Below are 17125 nucleotides of genomic sequence, written 5' to 3'. Positions count from 1 at the left end.
TGGACCTTAGTTTCTCTTAGGATGCTGTGCAGGCTGCTCCATTCTGGGAATCATGAGAAATCATAGGAAGGTTGCAAGGTTTCCCAGAGGCACTTAGGCTAGCCCCCCTTCAGTCAAGAAGCTTCACTGGCTGGAGAATGTTCTCAAGACCCCCTCTTTGAATCCCTGGAGAGCACTAGAGAATTAGGACATCTCAGTTGCTGCAGGGACCACAGTCCTGCAGAGCCAATGGCTGGCAGCAGATATTTTGGACAAGAAGGTACCAGAGTCCTGAGAGGGTCTGAGGAAAGGAAGGCCATCTGGGAATAGGATTTTGGGTGGTGGACGTCTGCTTCAGTCCTGGGTTATGAGGATGCTTTGCACCCAGGAAGTGGTTGTTCTCATGAATGGAGAGGACTGTTGTGACTGAGCCTCATGCCTTAGCGAGGGGCAGTATCTGGAACTGAGGTGACATGGTTTGGCTGTGTCCCCACCCAAATCTCATCATGAATTCCCACATGTAGTGGGAGGGACCTGGTGGGAAGTAATTGAATCATGGGGGCAGGTCTTTCCTGTGCTGTTCTTGTGATAGTGAGTAAGTCTCATGAGATCTGATGGTTTCATAAGAGCACAAGCTCTCTCTTTGCCTGCTGCCATCCACGTGAGACATGACTTGCTGCTCCTCCTTGCCTTCCCCATGATTGTGAGGCTTCCTCAGCCATGTGGAACTGTAAGTCTTCTTTTTTTTTTTTTTTTTTTTGAGATGGAGTCTCGCTTTGTCGCCCAGGCTGGAGTGCAGTGGCGCGATCTCGGCTCACTGCAAGCTCCGCCTCCCGGGTTCACACCATTCTCCTACCTCAGCCTCCAAGTAGCTGGGACTACAGGCGCCCGCCACCGCGCCCGGCTAATTTTTTGTATTTTTAGTAGAGACGGGGTTTCACTGTGTTAGCCAGGATGGTCTCGATCTCCTGACCTCGTGATCTGCCCGCCTTGGCCTCCCAAAGTGCTAGGATTACAGGCGTGAGCCACCGCACCCGGCCTCACTGAACGTCTTTCTTTCGTAAATTGCCCAGTCTCAGGTATGTCTTCATTAGCAGCGTGAAAACGGACTAATACATGAGGTTACCTCTGGCATCTCCTCTGTGAAGAGTCCAGCATTGACCCTGATGGTTGTCACCTTGAACACAGGAGACCAGTCCCTCCCTGCACACTCCCTCAGCCCTGTGAGTTACTCTCCTCACTTTGCTGCTTCCCATTCTTGGCGGTATCTCTGGAGAGAATCCTGGCTCTAGCAATGGGGCTAGGAATGGCCATGGGGACAGGCGTCGCGGTTCTTCCTGGGCCTGATGGAGAGGGGTCTGGGTTCTCTGGATTCCTGAAGGGATGTGGAGCAGATTCTCATCATGCTGTGGCGGGGAGCCTGTGCTATTCTGCCAGCCAAGAGGAGAGGACATCCTGAGATCACCGCAAATTCTGGGATGCGGGCTGCCTGAGGAAATGAAGCAAACACACACAAATACACAAAGACATACAAATACACACACACACTTACACATACGTGCACACACACATCCTTCTGTGGGTGAACTCGTGCTTTGGGTACTTTGGGCATGAGAGCAGGGGCGTTTTATTCTATCTGTCATTGCCTGCACGCCCCAAGGCTGGAAACACACTGGTCATTTCTTCCCCTTCAGATAATCTGAAAATCCCTGTTTCAGTTCATTTCGAAAATACCCCTCACCCTCAACAACAGAGGGTTATTCTGCAGAACTCATTCTTTAACAGCAGGCCCGCTGCTGCTCCAGCTGCAATTCTTTACCCCTTCATGAAGGCTGCCAGGAATGAAAAGGGGAGGAAAAAGAAGTGGGTGGTGGCAGGGGGCTGGGCCAGGGAAGAGTGGGACCCTGCAGGCTCCAGCCTGAGGACTCCTCTCTCCGCCTCTCTCCCCTGTTGTGAATGCTTCTGCTGAAAGCCGCTGGGTGAGTGCAGGGACAGAGAGCCGCAGGGCTGGCTCAGCGCCTGGTGGTGGTGGTGGGGGGGCTGCTCTGGGTTCTCTAGAGGCATCTCCAACTCTGATGTGCACACGATCATACCTGGGGATATTATCAAAATTCAGATATGACTTAGGAGGCCTGGCATATGGCCCGAGATTCTGCATGCCTGGTGATGCCAGCGTTGCTGCTCTGTGGCCACACTGGATAAAAGCATCTAGAAGGGTTTCCAGGTCAGATGGGGTGGGCATTCCCTCCCTCATACCTTGGCTCTTCAACATGGATTCTGCCACCAACAGAATCCTGGACATTTTCTCCCAAGAGATGATAAGAAAAATTCATACCAAAATCATGATGGAATTTCAAAACTCTGTTCGGATATTAGAAAATTTCTCCAAACTCTGGCCTTTCCTTCCTCTCCCAACTCTTGAGCTCACAGGTGTTGCTTCGCTGACTAAAATCCTGACAGAGCTCCGATTCTACTACCTCCCAGACAACTTTATTTGCAAGCTGTTTCTCTACTCTTAGAAACAGGGGTGTCCCTTCAGCCGAGCTTTTCCAACAATGCTGAGCTGAGGGCTTTGGTACATCTCCCCCTCCTTCTCAGCCTCAGCTCTCTAGGCCCTGAAGTTTGACCTGGGGGCCCTGTCCACTGTGGGGCAAAGCTGCAGATTTGTTGGTGACAGGAGGATGTAGACCTTAGAAAAAGAGAAAGGTGAGCTGGGGACACCTGGACCAGATCGGAGAGACCACAGGGTCCCAGAAAAGCAGGGGGTAAGGGGGTAGAAGGCTATCATATAGGGAGGTCCCTTTGATATGCAGACTTTGGGAGAGAAAGGACACTTTTGTCTGAAGCCTCCAGGAGGCCCTGAAAGCATGGGACATAAGCATTGTTTTGGCGATAACAGCTGCAGGTGAAGGCAGGTGAATGACAAGGAAGGGTGCTTAGGGTTAGACATGAGAGCTCCAAACCAAGGGGCCCTAGGCAAGACCTTTTGTTCTACTCTTGCCCCTCTCTCCTTTCCAAAATCCCAAAGCTCTGTGGTGAGCTCTGGAGACTTCAGCTTGGTTCTGAGAGACTCTGAGAGGATTTAGGTGTCTCTTCACGGGCCTGGGGTGGGCACGGGAGAGACAGAAAGAAAGGAGACACTAGATAGGGCCTCTGGAAATGATTTGAATCTCTGGCCCTTGAAATATGTCAGAGCCACCCTGTGTTAAATTCCAGGTCTGCTGGAAATGTGCTAGAAATGTGTTTAGAGGGTAGTGGACCTGCACTTCGAAATAAAACAAGGCTGACAGCAAGACTTGAGAATTTACCTAATGATCATCTAGTCTGATAACTCTCAAGAGAGGAAGGACAGAAACCCTCAGAGCCCTGGGGATGCTTTCCCTAAATCCAGGGACCCCCTAGACTTACAAGGCAGGGCAGGGCTGCAGGTATCCTCACAGATGGGGCCGATTGAGGGAGGATGCGTGACCAACCTAGATGAACTCAAACTGTGACTCTTAATGGCTCAAAATATAGTGTCTTGCAGTTGGTAGATGATGACATATTTCTCTGGTCAATTGAGACCCTTAGAATTGTCCCTGGGATGCATCTCAACCCATCCTTCTGACTGAGACCACAGGGCAAGTCCGAATTACAGGGAAGATAATTTGGGGAACAAATCCTTGAAGAAGCAGGAAAGGTGAGACCCAAGGACACAAATTTGGAAGGGATGGTAGAGTTGGGTAACTGTAGGTCCACTTCTTTCTTGCGATGTTAGACAAGGAAGTAAATATTAAGACAAGAGAAAGCAGTATATGTGGGGTTTCACATCAGTGTCTCTATTTTCTCTTTGGAGTAAGAGGTTTTCATGGTGTCTTAGTCTGTTTGGGCGGCTATAACAAAATACTTTATAGAGTGGGTAATTCATAAACAAGAGATATTTATTTCTCAGAGTTCTGGAGGCCGAGAAGTCCATGATCCAGGCACCAGCAGATTCAGTGTCTGGCAAGGGCTTGCTCCTCTTAGATAGCACCTCCTGTGTATCCTCACACAGTGGGAAGGGGTGGAGGGCCTCCCTGGAGCATCTTTTATAAGAGCACTAATCCCATTCATGAAGGTTCTTCCTTCAAGGCTTAATCACCTCTTGCTATGGTTTGATATGGTTTGTTTGTTCCCACCAAATCTCATGTTGAAATTTAATCCCTATAGTTTGATGGTGTTGGGAGGCGGGGTCTGGGGGGGTGTTTGGGTCCTGGGGGCAGATTCCTCATGAATGACTTGGCGCCATTCTTGTGGCAGTGAGTGGGTTATTGCTCCTGTGAAACTGGATTCATTCTCGAGGGAATGGATTAGTTTCCTCAAGAGTGGGTTGTTGTAAAGCCAGGATGTCCCTCGGGTTTGGTCCCTCTTCCCGTTTGACCTTCCCTGCCATGTTTTGACATAGTATAGAAGCCCTCCACAGAAGCTAAGCAGATGTACAGCCTGCAGAACTGTGAGCCAAATAAACCTCTTTATAAATCACCCAGCCTCAGGTACTCCTTTGTGGCAACACAAAATGGACTAAGACACCTGGTAAAGGCTCCATCTCTTAATACCATCATAGTGAGTACAGCAGTTCCACCTTATCTGTGGGAGATATGTTCCAAGACGTCCAGTGGATGCCTGAAATTGTGGATAGTACCAAATATATATACTATGGTTTTTTTCCCCATATGTACATCTCTATGATAAAGTTTAATTACAAATTAGCACAGTAAGAGATTAACAACAATAACTACTAATAAAATAGAACAATTGTGGCCAGGCGTGGTGGTTCACACCTGTAATCCCAGCACTTTGGGAGGCCAAGGCAGGTGGATCATAAGGTCAGGAGATCGAGACCATCCTGGCCAACATGGTGAAACCCTGTTTCTACTAAAATACAAAAAATTAGTCCAGCGTGGTGGTATGTCCCTATAGTCTTAGACACTTAGGAGGCTGAGGCAGCAGAATCGCTTGAACCCGGGAGGTAGAGATTGCAGTGAGCCGAGATTGCACCACTGCACTCTAGCCTGGTGACAGAGCGAGACTCTGTCTCAAAAAAAAAAAAAAATTGTAACAATATGCTGGCATCACTACTCTTGCTCTTTGGGGCTATTCTTAAGTAAAATAATGGTTACTTGAACACAAGTACTGATAGACGATCTGATAACCAAAATGGCGATTAAGTCACAAACCTGCAAGGAGCGTCTACAGCGTGGATAACCTGGACAAAGGGATGATTTGTGAATCCTGGGTGGGATGGTGTGAGATTTCATCGTGCTACTCAGAACAGCACACAATTTAAAACGTTAATTTTGTATTTCTGGAATTTTCCATTTAATATTTTTGGACCTCGGTTGACTGTAGGTAACTGAAACTGTAGAAAGTGAAACCGCAGATAAGGGGGGGACTACTGTACTAGGTTCTAACATATGAATCTTGATCATCATTCAGACCATACCACATGGTCTTCTGGGTGTGAGGGTAAGCAGATGAGTGAGAATTTAGGCTAAATGGGGACGGTTTGAAACAGCCGCTGGGCATTGAGGAAGGCAGCTGATTAGGACAAATATGGAGATGGTGAACTTGGGCTTGTAGCCTTGTGGTATTTTGGCTGGGGAACAGAGGGATTTCTGAAACCTATTCTTGATCATGGTCACCTGTCACCATGAGGGAGATATATGCCCAAGGAACAATGGCAAGTGGGGGTCAAAATCTGAATTTCTATCTTGTCAGTTCTGTCTCTGGCCCCAAATCCTATAGTATAGAATTCTGGTAAATTCTGCTGGGTTACCTTCCAAATGTTCTCTCCTTCCTCAGCTTGTAAGGCCTAAGAGCCTCAGACTAAAGCGAGCCTCGATGCTTGCTCTGTTCATTTCATCCATCACATCTAGCCCCATAACCTAACTACCTCTCAACTTTACCACTGTGTTGGGAGGAGAGGACATCCAGACACACCTGTGATAATCCAAGGGCATGGAGACAGAGAAAAGAAGACAGCAAGAGAATGCACATTCCCTCTCAGCATCAGCACTGATTTGCTTAAGATGATGCTGTTAGTAGCACCAGGCCTGGCAGCCATCAGCTAGGGAAGCAATAGCTTTCAAAGGAAAATTAACGAAACATCCCAGTCTACTCTCTTAACGTTTAGCCTTTGGGAAAGGGAGAGAGGGAGGGAAGGAGGGAAAGAGAGAGATGAAGATGTATCCTGATCTCTCCAACCTGAGAATTCCTCTCCACTCCAGCAGTACAGAAGGGGAGGGCAGAAGAGACAGCCACACCACACACACTCACTATTATTATTTCATAGATGATTTCATTAAGTAGTAAAGAGGTGCGATCAGAGTCTTGGTGTTTAATCAGTCAGATACTTGGAGAGGAATAAAAAATCTTGCCTTCAGTGATCCTTGGATTAGAAGTAACAAGGTGGACTGGCGCTCCCCCTGCAGGACAGTGAGCAACACTGATTCCTTGTCCTCTGCTCCAAAACAGGATGTGTGGCAGGTTCCTGTGGCGGCTGCTGGCGGAGGAGAGCCGGCACTCTACCCCCGTGGGGCGCCTCCTGCTTCCCGTGCTCCTGGGATTCCGCCTTGTGCTGCTGGCTGCCAGTGGGCCTGGAGTCTATGGCGATGAGCAGAGTGAATTCGTGTGTCACACTCAGCAACCGGGCTGCAAGGCCGCCTGCTTTGATGCCTTCCACCCCCTCTCCCCGCTGCGTTTCTGGGTCTTCCAGGTCATCTTGGTGGCTGTACCCAGCGCCCTCTACATGGGTTTCACTCTGTATCACGTGATCTGGCACTGGGAATTATCAGGAAATGGGAAGGAGGAGGAGACCCTGATCCAGGGAGGGGAGGGCAACACAGATGTCCCAGGGGCTGGAAGCCTCAGGCTGCTCTGGGCTTATGTGGCTCAGCTCGGGGCTCGGCTTGTCCTGGAGGGGACAGCCCTGGGGTTGCAGTACCACTTGTATGGGTTCCAGATGCCCAGCTCCTTTGCATGTCGCCGAGAGCCTTGCCTTGGTAGTATAACCTGCCATCTGTCTCGCCCCTCTGAGAAGACCATTTTCCTGAAGACTATGTTTGGAGTCAGTGGGTTCTGTCTCTTGTTTACTTTTCTGGAACTTGTGCTTCTGGGTTTGGGGAGATGGTGGAGGACCTGGAAGCACAAACCTTCCTCTTCTAAATACTTCCCAACTTCAGAGAGCACCAGAAGACACAAGGAAGCAACTGATAGCCTCCCAGTGGTGGAAACCAAAGAGCAGTTTCAAGAGGCAGGTGAGAAGGACACCCTCTCTTCCTGTCACTGATGTCTGTGTCCTGATGATCTCCTCCCGGGGCAGGTCCCTCACCTTTCTGGGAAGTACAACTTCTGCATGTTACAAAGTAGGTAACCAGGTTCTAGGCACATGTGTTCTGACCGCCACTCCCAACCTTTTTCTTTGTTCTCTCTTGCTCTCAAAATCTATCCCAATGTCCATCCCCATCAGCTTGATGGTTCCTTCCAGTGAACAAGGAACCATCCGTTTTCCCTCCTGAACTTCCATTTAGGTCTCTCTCCACTTAGGAAAAATCTCAGCTTCTTCTCGATTCTCTACTTTGTGGAGTTATAAAGACACCCAGCTTGCCTGAAGGAAACCCTATGATTGAATCTTCTTCCCAACATCCAGTGAGTGGGGATTCACGTCTGTGACAAATTAGAGGCTGTTGAAGGATCTCTAAGGGCCCCGTGGGCCACGTAGTCTAAAGCATTTCCTGACTGTGCCTTTTCACTGGAATTTTCTGGTGTCAGCATCACAATTTTTATGGGCTTGGTTCAAGAGTCAGCCAGCAGAAGCCTCCCTGAACTGTGTCTCTCCTCTGCCCTGCTTAATAAATATTGATGAGTATTCCTCATCAATATTTGATGTTGCTTCCTGTTGACATTCCTGTTGCTGAAGATAATATCCCTTCCTGTCTCGGTGGCTTCATTTACCTCTTTTCTGTTTTTCCACATTCTCTGCTCCCCTTATCATCAAAGTTTTGTAAATGAATGCCCCTCAGACCTGCAGCATATGTCATAAGCCAGAAACTCTGGGCTTCAAGCATATATAAGTCAGTGTCCTTTTATATCTACAGATTTATTCAAATGACCAGCCATATCCTTAAGGAAGATTACTGTGAATTCAGGGGCTTAGGCCCCTTTGATCACTGATAGTTTGATTTCTGCTCAATTCTCATTCTTCATTTCTGCAGTTCTCATTGCAGCTGTTAGAATTGTCTCCAGCACAGCAGCAACTCATATGCTGGACCAGGTTCCTACTTTTTAAGTTCATAACCCTCAATGCCACACAGAAAAGGCAGTAGAGTTCTACTGCTGATTTGGGAGTAACAGCAGGGGAGGCTGACATCACAGTGTGATTCGGCAGATAATTGCAATCTGAGTATCAGCCTTCTCGAGTCTCTTAAGTCGTTTCTGTTGGACAGTGTTCTATCCTTTTTTTTTCTTTTTCTTCTTCTTCTTTTTTTTAAACAGAACGCTGCCCCCTTTTCTTAGTTTTCTCTTGCCCTGAAATTCTCAACAAAAGCAGTTATCTAGTTTTTTTTTTTTTTTCCTCTTTCTGAATCCCAAGTTATTCCTAAGTAAGTTAGGGGTTCCCAAGGGATGCTTTGGCAATAACTAGGAAAATTTTTTTTTCTTCCTGCTACACAACTTCTTCAGAAGAATCCCTCATCCACTGTAGCCACAGCCCAGCCAAAGTGACCAAGGAAAAACACAAATGGTATCATTTGGAATTCTTCCTTATACCACCCCTTTTAAAACAGCTTTATTGAGATATAATTCATACACCATATAATTTATCCACTTAAAGTGAGGCAGAATAGGATCTGGAGGCAAGGAACCTAAGGCTATTTCACACCGACTTCCTAGGACAAAACCGAAAGGAAAACCCTAACTTTCCATGCCTAAGTAACAAAAGGACCAGAGGCTACTCCCTTTGCACCCCCCCTCCACAACCTTTTCTGGTGGAAGGAATCACAGCAGATGGGAAATTGCCTGTCCCCAACAAATCAGGCTGTTTGCAGATAAATCTTCCTTTGCAACTTTGTAATTTCACCCTAGCCTATGATTGGTTGCTTTCTGCAAAGCATGAACTGGCCAATGGGAAACTTCTAGTGGGTATTTGGAGCCAAGAAGATCCTGTAACCGGGCCCTTGAGCCGCTGCTCGGGTTGCTCCCACACTGTGGAGTGTACTTTGGTTTTCAATAAATCCCTGCTTCATTCTTTCTTTGCTTTGCTAGGCATTTTGTCCAATTCCTTGTTCAAAATGCCAAGAACCTGGGCAACTTGCAGTTATGACCCTCTACCGGAGACAAAAGTATACAATTAAATAATCTTCAGTATATTCAGAGTTGTATATCCATCAGCACTACCAATTTAATAACATTTTCATCAACTTAAAAAAACCCTAACCCCTCATGTTACTCTCAACCTCTTGTCACCCAAAATATGCAACCATCATATGGTTTTGTCTCTATTGGTTTTCCTACTCTTTCATACAAATGGAATCATGCAATATGTGGTCTTTCATGTCTGGCTTCTTTCACTGAGCATAACTTGAGGTTTATTCATGTTGTGGCATGTTTCGGTATTACATTCCTTTATATGGTTGAATGTTATTCCATTGTTAGAACATACCACATTTTGTTTAAGGATAGGCCACATTTTGTTTATACACTCTTCAGTTTCTGGACATTTGGGTTGTTTCCATTTTTTGGCTCTTATGACCACCGTTGCTGTGAACATATGTGTACCAATTTTTTTTTTTTTTGGATGGAGTCTCACTCTGTCACCCAGACTGGAGTGCAGTGGTGTGATCTTGGCTCACTGCAACCTCCACTTCCTGGGTTCAAGCGATTCTCCTGCTTCAGCCTCTTGAGTAGCTGGGACTACAGGCGTACACCACCACACCCAGCTGATTTTTGTATTTGTTGTAGAGACAGGGTTTTGCCATGTTGGCCAGGTTGGTCTCAAACTCCTGACCTCAGGTGATCTGCCTGCCTCAGCCTCCCAAAGTGCTTGGACAACAGTCCTGAACCACCACACCTGGACTCAGTTTTAGTGTTGTGTGAACACATGTTTTCAGTTCTCTTGGATAAATACCCAGGAATAGAATGTTTGGGTCATAAGGAAACTCCACGTTTCAACTTTTGAGGAACTGACAAACTGTTTTCCACAGCAGCTGCACTATTTTTACATTCCTATCAGCAATGTGGGTACACTTTTTATTTATCTATTAAATTCTAGCCATCCTAGTGGGTGTGAAGTGGTATCTCATTGTAGTTTTGATTTGCACTTGCCTAATGGCTAATGACATTGAACATTTTCCATGTGCTTAGTGGTTATTTGTATATCTTCTTTGGAGAAATGTCTATTCAAATCCTTTCCCCATTTATAAATAGGGCTTGTTTTTTGATATTTTTGTTGTTGCATTGTAAGAGCTCTTTATATATTGTGGGTATTAGATACTTATTGTATGTATGATTTCCAAATATTTTCTCCCATTCTATGATTGTCTTTCACTTTCTTGATAGTGATGCACAAAAGTTTTAAATTTTGATGAAGTCTAACATCCATTTTTTCTTTTGTTGCTTATGATTTTTGTGTACTACCTAAGAAACGATTGCCTAATTCACAGCCATAAAGATTTATGCCTATGTTTCCATAAGAGTTTTATAGTTTCAGCTTTTACATTTAGGTCTCTGGTTGGTTTTCAGTTAGTTTTTGTGTATGGTGTAAGATAAATGTCAAACTTTATCTTTTGCATGTGGATATTCAGTTGTCTCAGCATTATTTCTTTTTTAAAAACTTTTTTTATTTTAATGGGCACATAGTAGGTTATATATTTATGGGGTATACAAGGTATTTTGATACAGGTATGCAATGTGTAATAATCACATCAGGTTAAATGGGGTATCTATCACCTCAAGCCTTTAGCCTCTGTTATAAACAATCCAATTATACTAGCTATTTTATAATGTGCAATTATTTTTGACTATAATCACCCTGTTGTGCTATCAACTACTAATTCTTATTCATTCTTTCTATTTTTTGTACCCATTAACCATCTCCACTTTCCCCCCCTACCCTTCCCATCCTTGGTAATCATCAAAGAAGATATATAGATAATAAGAAAGCATATGAAAAGATGTTTAACATCATTTATCATTAGAGAAATGCGAATTATTGACGTTAGGGTTAGGGAAGAGAAATACAAGATAATACTGGAGAATTTTGTAGCGGTAGAAAAGAAAGAAAGTGCTACTCCCTTTTCCCCACAAAATGACAGGAGTTCGTCAAAGGGACACAGGTGTCAACTGAAAAAGCTCCCAGTGGCCTACACAGGAATAATCTCAGCAGTAAAATAAACAACATAGTATTGGATTATAACCCAAAGTATAAAACAAGAATCAATGAGTTCATAATATAAATAATAAATAGGAGATAACTGACAAATTTCTCATACAGAAGAATGTAGATACTCCACCGCAAGGAGGTGAAATATAACTACTCACTTTTTTTTTTTTTCATTTGAGATGCAGTTTTGCTCTTGTCACCCAGGCTGGAGTGCAATGGCAGGATCACTGCAATCTCTGCCTCCCAGGTTCAAGCAGTTTTCCTGCCTCAGCCTCCTGAGTAGCTGGGATTACAGGTGTGTGCCACCATGCCTGGCTAATTTTTGTGTTTTTAGTAGAGACGGGGTTTCACCACGTTGGCCAGGCTGGTCTCGAACTCCTGACCTCAGGTGATCCACCCATCTCAGCCTCCCAAAGTGCTGGGATTACAGGTGTGAGCCACCGTGCCCACCAGCTACTCCCTTTTTAGGCATGGGCTGCACATAGTGACTTCCTGCTAAACAGTAAAATAGGGGGAAAGGGGGAAGAATAACTTTACAGGCGAGAAACCCGTCAAATACTACCTCAGCTGGGTGATCAAGGTGATTGCTTAACATCAACAGTGATAAGCAATATTGACAGCATGTACCCTGGATATGATGTGATGATGGTTTTTGTTATTTTCCTGTTCTAAAATTTCCATGGGGCTATTCTTTATATTTTCTATTACTTCTCTGAGACTTTTTAACTTTCCATTTGAATAGCTGCTTTATAGCCTTGATAATTTCAACATGTGTGGCAACTTACATTCTGCATCTGTTACTTTTTTATCCAACGTGAGTTGGGATTTTCATGGTTCTTCACATGCCAATTAATTTCGATTGTATCCTGGACATTTTGAATGTCATTAGGATGCTCTGGGTCTTGGTTAAGTTTGGTGGAGGATCTTGATATTTATGTTTTAAAAGGTAATTAACCCATTTGGGTTCAAGTCATAAGTTTTGACCAGCCTTCTGAGGGTTGTGGTTCCAATGTCAGTTCAGTTTTCAAAGCCTTTGTAGTACTCTTCCGACAGGTCCCACATGAGTGCCACCTAAAGTATAACCCAGGGTCCTTGGGTTTTTGGGTATGCATGGTGAAAAAGTTACCCACTTGTAACTGTTATATCTTGAATTTTTGTTTTAAAAAGTTCCAGGAAGAAGCTCAGCCCAGGAAAAACAAAGACCAGTTGGACCCAGAGATGCCTGAGTTGGAGATGAACTTTGGCCAACTTTCCTCATCACGATACTAAAAATCCTGCCCAAGGAGGAGCTTAACCATTTTCTATACATGTGACATATGTAGAAGCATGACCGACAACTGGGACTGCACTGCCTTGACTCCACCTGTACATACAGTGACTCAGCTAACCAGACTAATAAAAGCCATGTTTGCACCGTTGCTCAGGGAGGCAATGCTTTGGGGAATTATTCCCAGTGTCCTCCTTACTTATTGCAAGTAATAAAATCCCCCTGGGAAATCCTCCTTGGTTGTGATCATTGGACTGTCACCTGCCAAGCAATTTAACCCATTCATTGTGTGGGTAATGAAAGGCCAGTCTGGGACATGAGAACTGGGCCCATAGTTTAGTTCTCAAAGTCTTTGGCATGCAATTTAGGATGAGATTCATCATACCTAAAAAGGGAGATAGTCTCAACAGAATTCTAAAATTACTTAAACATCAGAGGCAGTGTAGAGAAGGCGTACTTGGTGGTATGGTAGGTTTTCTGACAGGAAACAAAAGATGGAGGTAAAATGGAACCAGTCCTTTCTTTCTGAGAATACTGCAACATTGACCATAGCATGAAGCCAAGGCTATACGGTGAATAAGCTCCTCCTTGGGCAGGATTTTTAGTATAGTGATGAGGAAAGTTGACCAAAGTTCCTCTCTCTGAGGTAAGAAATGTAATAAAGGAAACTTTCAGAAATAATAGATCATCTGGAGATGTTGGGCTGTGTATTTGGTAAGTTATAACTACCAGGTATCAATACAATAAGCTTAGTTTGAATACAATAAGCTTAGTTTCTTTTTAAAGAATTTATCCTGCTCAGTGTGTTCTCTGAGATCCTTGGATTGGTTTGGTGTCTCACAGATTTTGGAAATTCTCAGCCATTATTTCTTGATTTGATATTGACATTTTCCCATCAGTCTTGGATGCTGTGTTCTGTTTCTGTGACTCTTTTGTGTGTGTGTGTGTTTCAGGAATTTCTATTTACCTACCTTCAAGTTTGATGTTTTCCTCAACTGTGTTGAGTCTCCTAATGGGCCTATGGAAGGAATTCTTCAACTCTATATAATTCTTTCTTTTTTTTTTTTTGAGATGGAGTCTTGCTCTGTAGCCCAGGCTGGAGTGCAGTGGTGCAATCTTGGCTCACTGCAAGCTCCACCTCTCGGGTTCATGCCATTCTCCTGCCTCAGCCTCCCAAGTAGCTGGGACTACAGGCGCCCATCAACACGGCTGGCTAATTTTTTTGTATTTTTAGTAAAGACGGGGTTTCACCGTGTTAACCAGGATGGTCTTGATCTCCTGACCTAGTGATCTGCCTGTCTCAGCCTCCCAAAGTGCTAGGATTACAGGCATGAGCCACCGTGCCCGGCCTTATATTATTTTTATAGTTTCCATTTTATTTTTCCTTATAATTTCCATCTATTTGCTAAAATCACCCATCTGAGCTTGCATTTTGTTTAACTTTCCCCTTAGGGCCTTCATCACATTAATCATAGTTATTTAAAATTATCTGACAGTTCTAATGTCTATGTCTTATGAGTCTGGTTCTAATGATTGTTTTATCTCTTTGAACTGTGTTTTTTTCTTGCTTTTCCGTATGTGTCTTTTCTTTTCTTTTTTTTTTTTTTTTGAGACGGAGTCTTGCTCTGTCACCCAGGCTGGAGTGCAGTGGCCGGATCTCAGCTCACTGCAAGCTCCGCCTCCCGGGTTCACGCCATTCTCCTGCCTCAGCCTCCCGAGTAGCTGGGACTACAGGCGCCCGCCACCTCGCCCGGCTAGTTTTTTTTTTTTGTATTTTTTTAGTAGAGACGGGGTTTCACCGTGTTAGCCAGGATGGTCTCGATCTCCTGACCTCGTGATCCGCCCGTCTCGGCCTCCCAAAGTGCTGGGATTACAGGCTTGAGCCACCGCGCCCGGCCCGTATGTGTCTTTTCTTCTTTCTGTTAAAAGTTGGACATGTTATATATTTTTTTGCTTATTTTTTCAATTCCCTCTTCATAGTATGAAGTAAAAAAAATTTTTTTTTATGCTTGGAGATGAGTGTGTCTTTCCTTCTGCTAGGACTTTGGTGCTCTTGAGTGCATAGCGGTGGTTTGGTGGTATCAATCTAGTCAGAAATTGGGCTAGGTTTACAGTTTGTTGTTGTGGTTATCCTCAGTGCACAAGAGACTTCAAATTTCTCCAGAGATAGCTTATGTGTAGGGTGTGGGCTTTATTTTGAAAGTATGTTTTAAGGAGGGCTGTATTTATGTCAACTCGACACAGAGTGGACAGTGGTAATTTTGTAATATCTCAACTTTGCTAAGCTAAACTATGTTTCCCAGAATTTCCTTTCCTTTTGTTTCTGGTTAGAATAGCCCAGAAAAGACATGGTTGTGTAAGTCCTGAAGGGCAGAACCGAAGCATCCCTCCAGTTTTATAGTTGAAACGGTGGTGCAGGGACACTAGGTGCTACTGCAGCTCATGCACTTTGTCACCAATCAGCTGGTTCTCCTTGTTGGGATGGGGCAGAAGCCTTCCCCTGAGTCATCTTCAGCTTTTTTGATTCCTGAGCCATGTGTGTGTCTAGTCCTGTGGCAAAGAGTGTCAGCTCCTCTAGCAAGGATACTCGTATCTTTAAAGTTGGAGACAGTGAAAGAATGACCAACTCGTGTCTTAGGTTACAATTCATTCTTGCTCTTCCCTACTTTATGTTCATCTTCCCTTCTTAATTGCTTGCCCTGCGAACATGAAGAAACATAGTGATTCCACTTCTCTGATTGAACCTTGGCTGGTACACAGACTTATAGACATTTTGTGATGGAGAAAAATTGTGAATTAGGGAGACTCACTAAAGAAGGAAGGTAATCTCTGGTATGGCAAGAATTAAGACATAAGGATTTTAAGGAATTTACCTGAAAATATTTAAATGACCACAGTAAGGGGAATAAATACTTTGCAGGAATGCTGAAACTTTTCATGCAATACTTAGGTAGACATACAGACACACAGATGCCATAAACACTCATGGTAAATATCAGTAACTGTTAAGAGCATTCCTTTCTGCTTGGTCCCTATTAAAGAACCAGATTCCTTCTCCACAGAGTATTCCAATTTACAAAGAAAATCCATTCATTAGTTGTCTAATTTAAATTGTTTTAGAAATATTCAGTAGAACTTTTAGCAATAACCCTAAAACAGATATCTCAAGAACCCCTTTTTCTAATAAGAAAAATTATTATGGGAAAGGCAGTATTTGATATTGGGACATAAGAAGAATGAAAAATCTGTTAAATAAGCAAAAGCCCATTAGCCTGAGGCTGTCTTGGTACTTGAGTTCTTATATAACAAAATACAACGTGACTTAGTATGTAAACGAACTGAAGTCTGACTTACTCTCTCTCTCTATATATATGTATTTTTTTTTTTTTTTTTTGAGACAGAGTCTTGCTCTGTTGCCCAGGCTGGAGTGCAGTGGCGCAATCTCGGCTCACTGCAAGCTCTGCCTCCTGGGTCCACACCATTCTCCTGCTTCAGCCTCCAGAGTAGCTGGGACTACAGGCACCTGCCACCATGCCTGGCTAATTTTTTGCATTTTTAGTAGAGACAGGGTTTCACCGTGTTAGCCAGGATGGTCTCGATCTCCTGACTTTGTGATCCGCCTGCCTCCGCCTCCCAAAGTGCTGGGATTACAGGCGTGAGCCACCACGCCCGACCAACTTACTATATTTTTATAGCAAATAGCTGGGTTTCAGCCAATCACAGCCAACCTTCAGCCAATGACAGACAACCAACTGATCAGACCATACCCCAATAAGGCAAATGCCTCATCATATCATTGCGAAATAAGGCAGACACCTAGATGTTAACTAATCAGGTGATTTCTCTATTTTGCTTCCTACAAAAGCTAGTAGCTCATACTGCTGGGCAGAGCTCTCTGAACCTCTTTTGGTTCTGAGAGCTGCCCAATTCATGAATTGTTCTTTGTGCAAATAACTTCTACTAAATTTGTCAGTCCAGAGTTTTTATTTTTTTTTTAAACAAATATCATTCACAAGAAAAGGAAGAAAGTGGGAAGAATAAAAAGCAAAGCACCTCAGAAACACAAGATCAAAAATCCACTTAAGGGATATAGATAATTCCCTGAAACAGGCAAGCATATTATTTGTTGAAAGCCTCCATGGATGTTCTTTGGGATAGCAAAATGGTTGCTACTTTTCAAATTGGATACCAAAAAGGCAATCTCTGAATCCAAATCATCCCCACGTTAGCCAAACTCCAGGCCTACCAACACAGATCCTTCAAGTCTTCCTGGCATTCCAGGCCCCTAGGCTGCAGCTCGCCCAGAACTCCTGGGACTCTAGAAGTTAAATCAGTCTAACTAGGAGACAAACACAGACCTGAACGCTCAAACTTGGAAAGAAAGGCCAAGATTAGAGGCACCTCCCCGGTTGGCTCCACCAGGGGTCACAACGTCCAGCCCTAATGTCTTGCCCAAGTCCTCTCTAGCCTTCCACGGGCATTTC

General features: G+C 44.3%; 1 protein-coding gene across 1 annotated transcript; it reads left to right on the top strand.

The window, feature by feature from the left end:
• The first annotated feature begins 1802 nt into the window (after positions 1 to 1802).
• GJC3 (gap junction protein gamma 3) lies at positions 1803 to 12873 on the top strand. The gene is made up of 3 exons (XM_002803220.4): positions 1803 to 1958; positions 6472 to 7253; positions 12542 to 12873. Exons 1-3 carry the CDS (start codon positions 1936 to 1938, stop codon positions 12598 to 12600), a joined length of 864 nt encoding a protein of 287 aa, XP_002803266.3. The 5' UTR covers positions 1803 to 1935; the 3' UTR covers positions 12601 to 12873.
• The last annotated feature ends 4252 nt before the right edge of the window (positions 12874 to 17125 follow it).

Source organism: Macaca mulatta, chromosome 3 (assembly GCF_049350105.2).
Source record: "Macaca mulatta isolate MMU2019108-1 chromosome 3, T2T-MMU8v2.0, whole genome shotgun sequence".
NCBI classification, from domain to species: Eukaryota; Metazoa; Chordata; class Mammalia; order Primates; family Cercopithecidae; genus Macaca; species Macaca mulatta.
Note: the sequence above shows the minus strand (reverse complement) of the source record. Positions and strands in the feature narration are given on the sequence as shown.

What these genes read in the sequence shown, in the direction of transcription:
- GJC3 (XM_002803220.4), top strand. Translation starts at nt 1,936, where the DNA reads ATGCTTCTGCTGAAAGCCGCTGG. An exon ending in CTTCTGCTGAAAGCCGCTGG is followed by an intron (nt 1,959 to 6,471) that starts GTGAGTGCAGGG and finishes GCTCCAAAACAG; the next exon opens with GATGTGTGGCAGGTTCCTGT. An exon ending in AGAGCAGTTTCAAGAGGCAG is followed by an intron (nt 7,254 to 12,541) that starts GTGAGAAGGACA and finishes TGTTTTAAAAAG; the next exon opens with TTCCAGGAAGAAGCTCAGCC.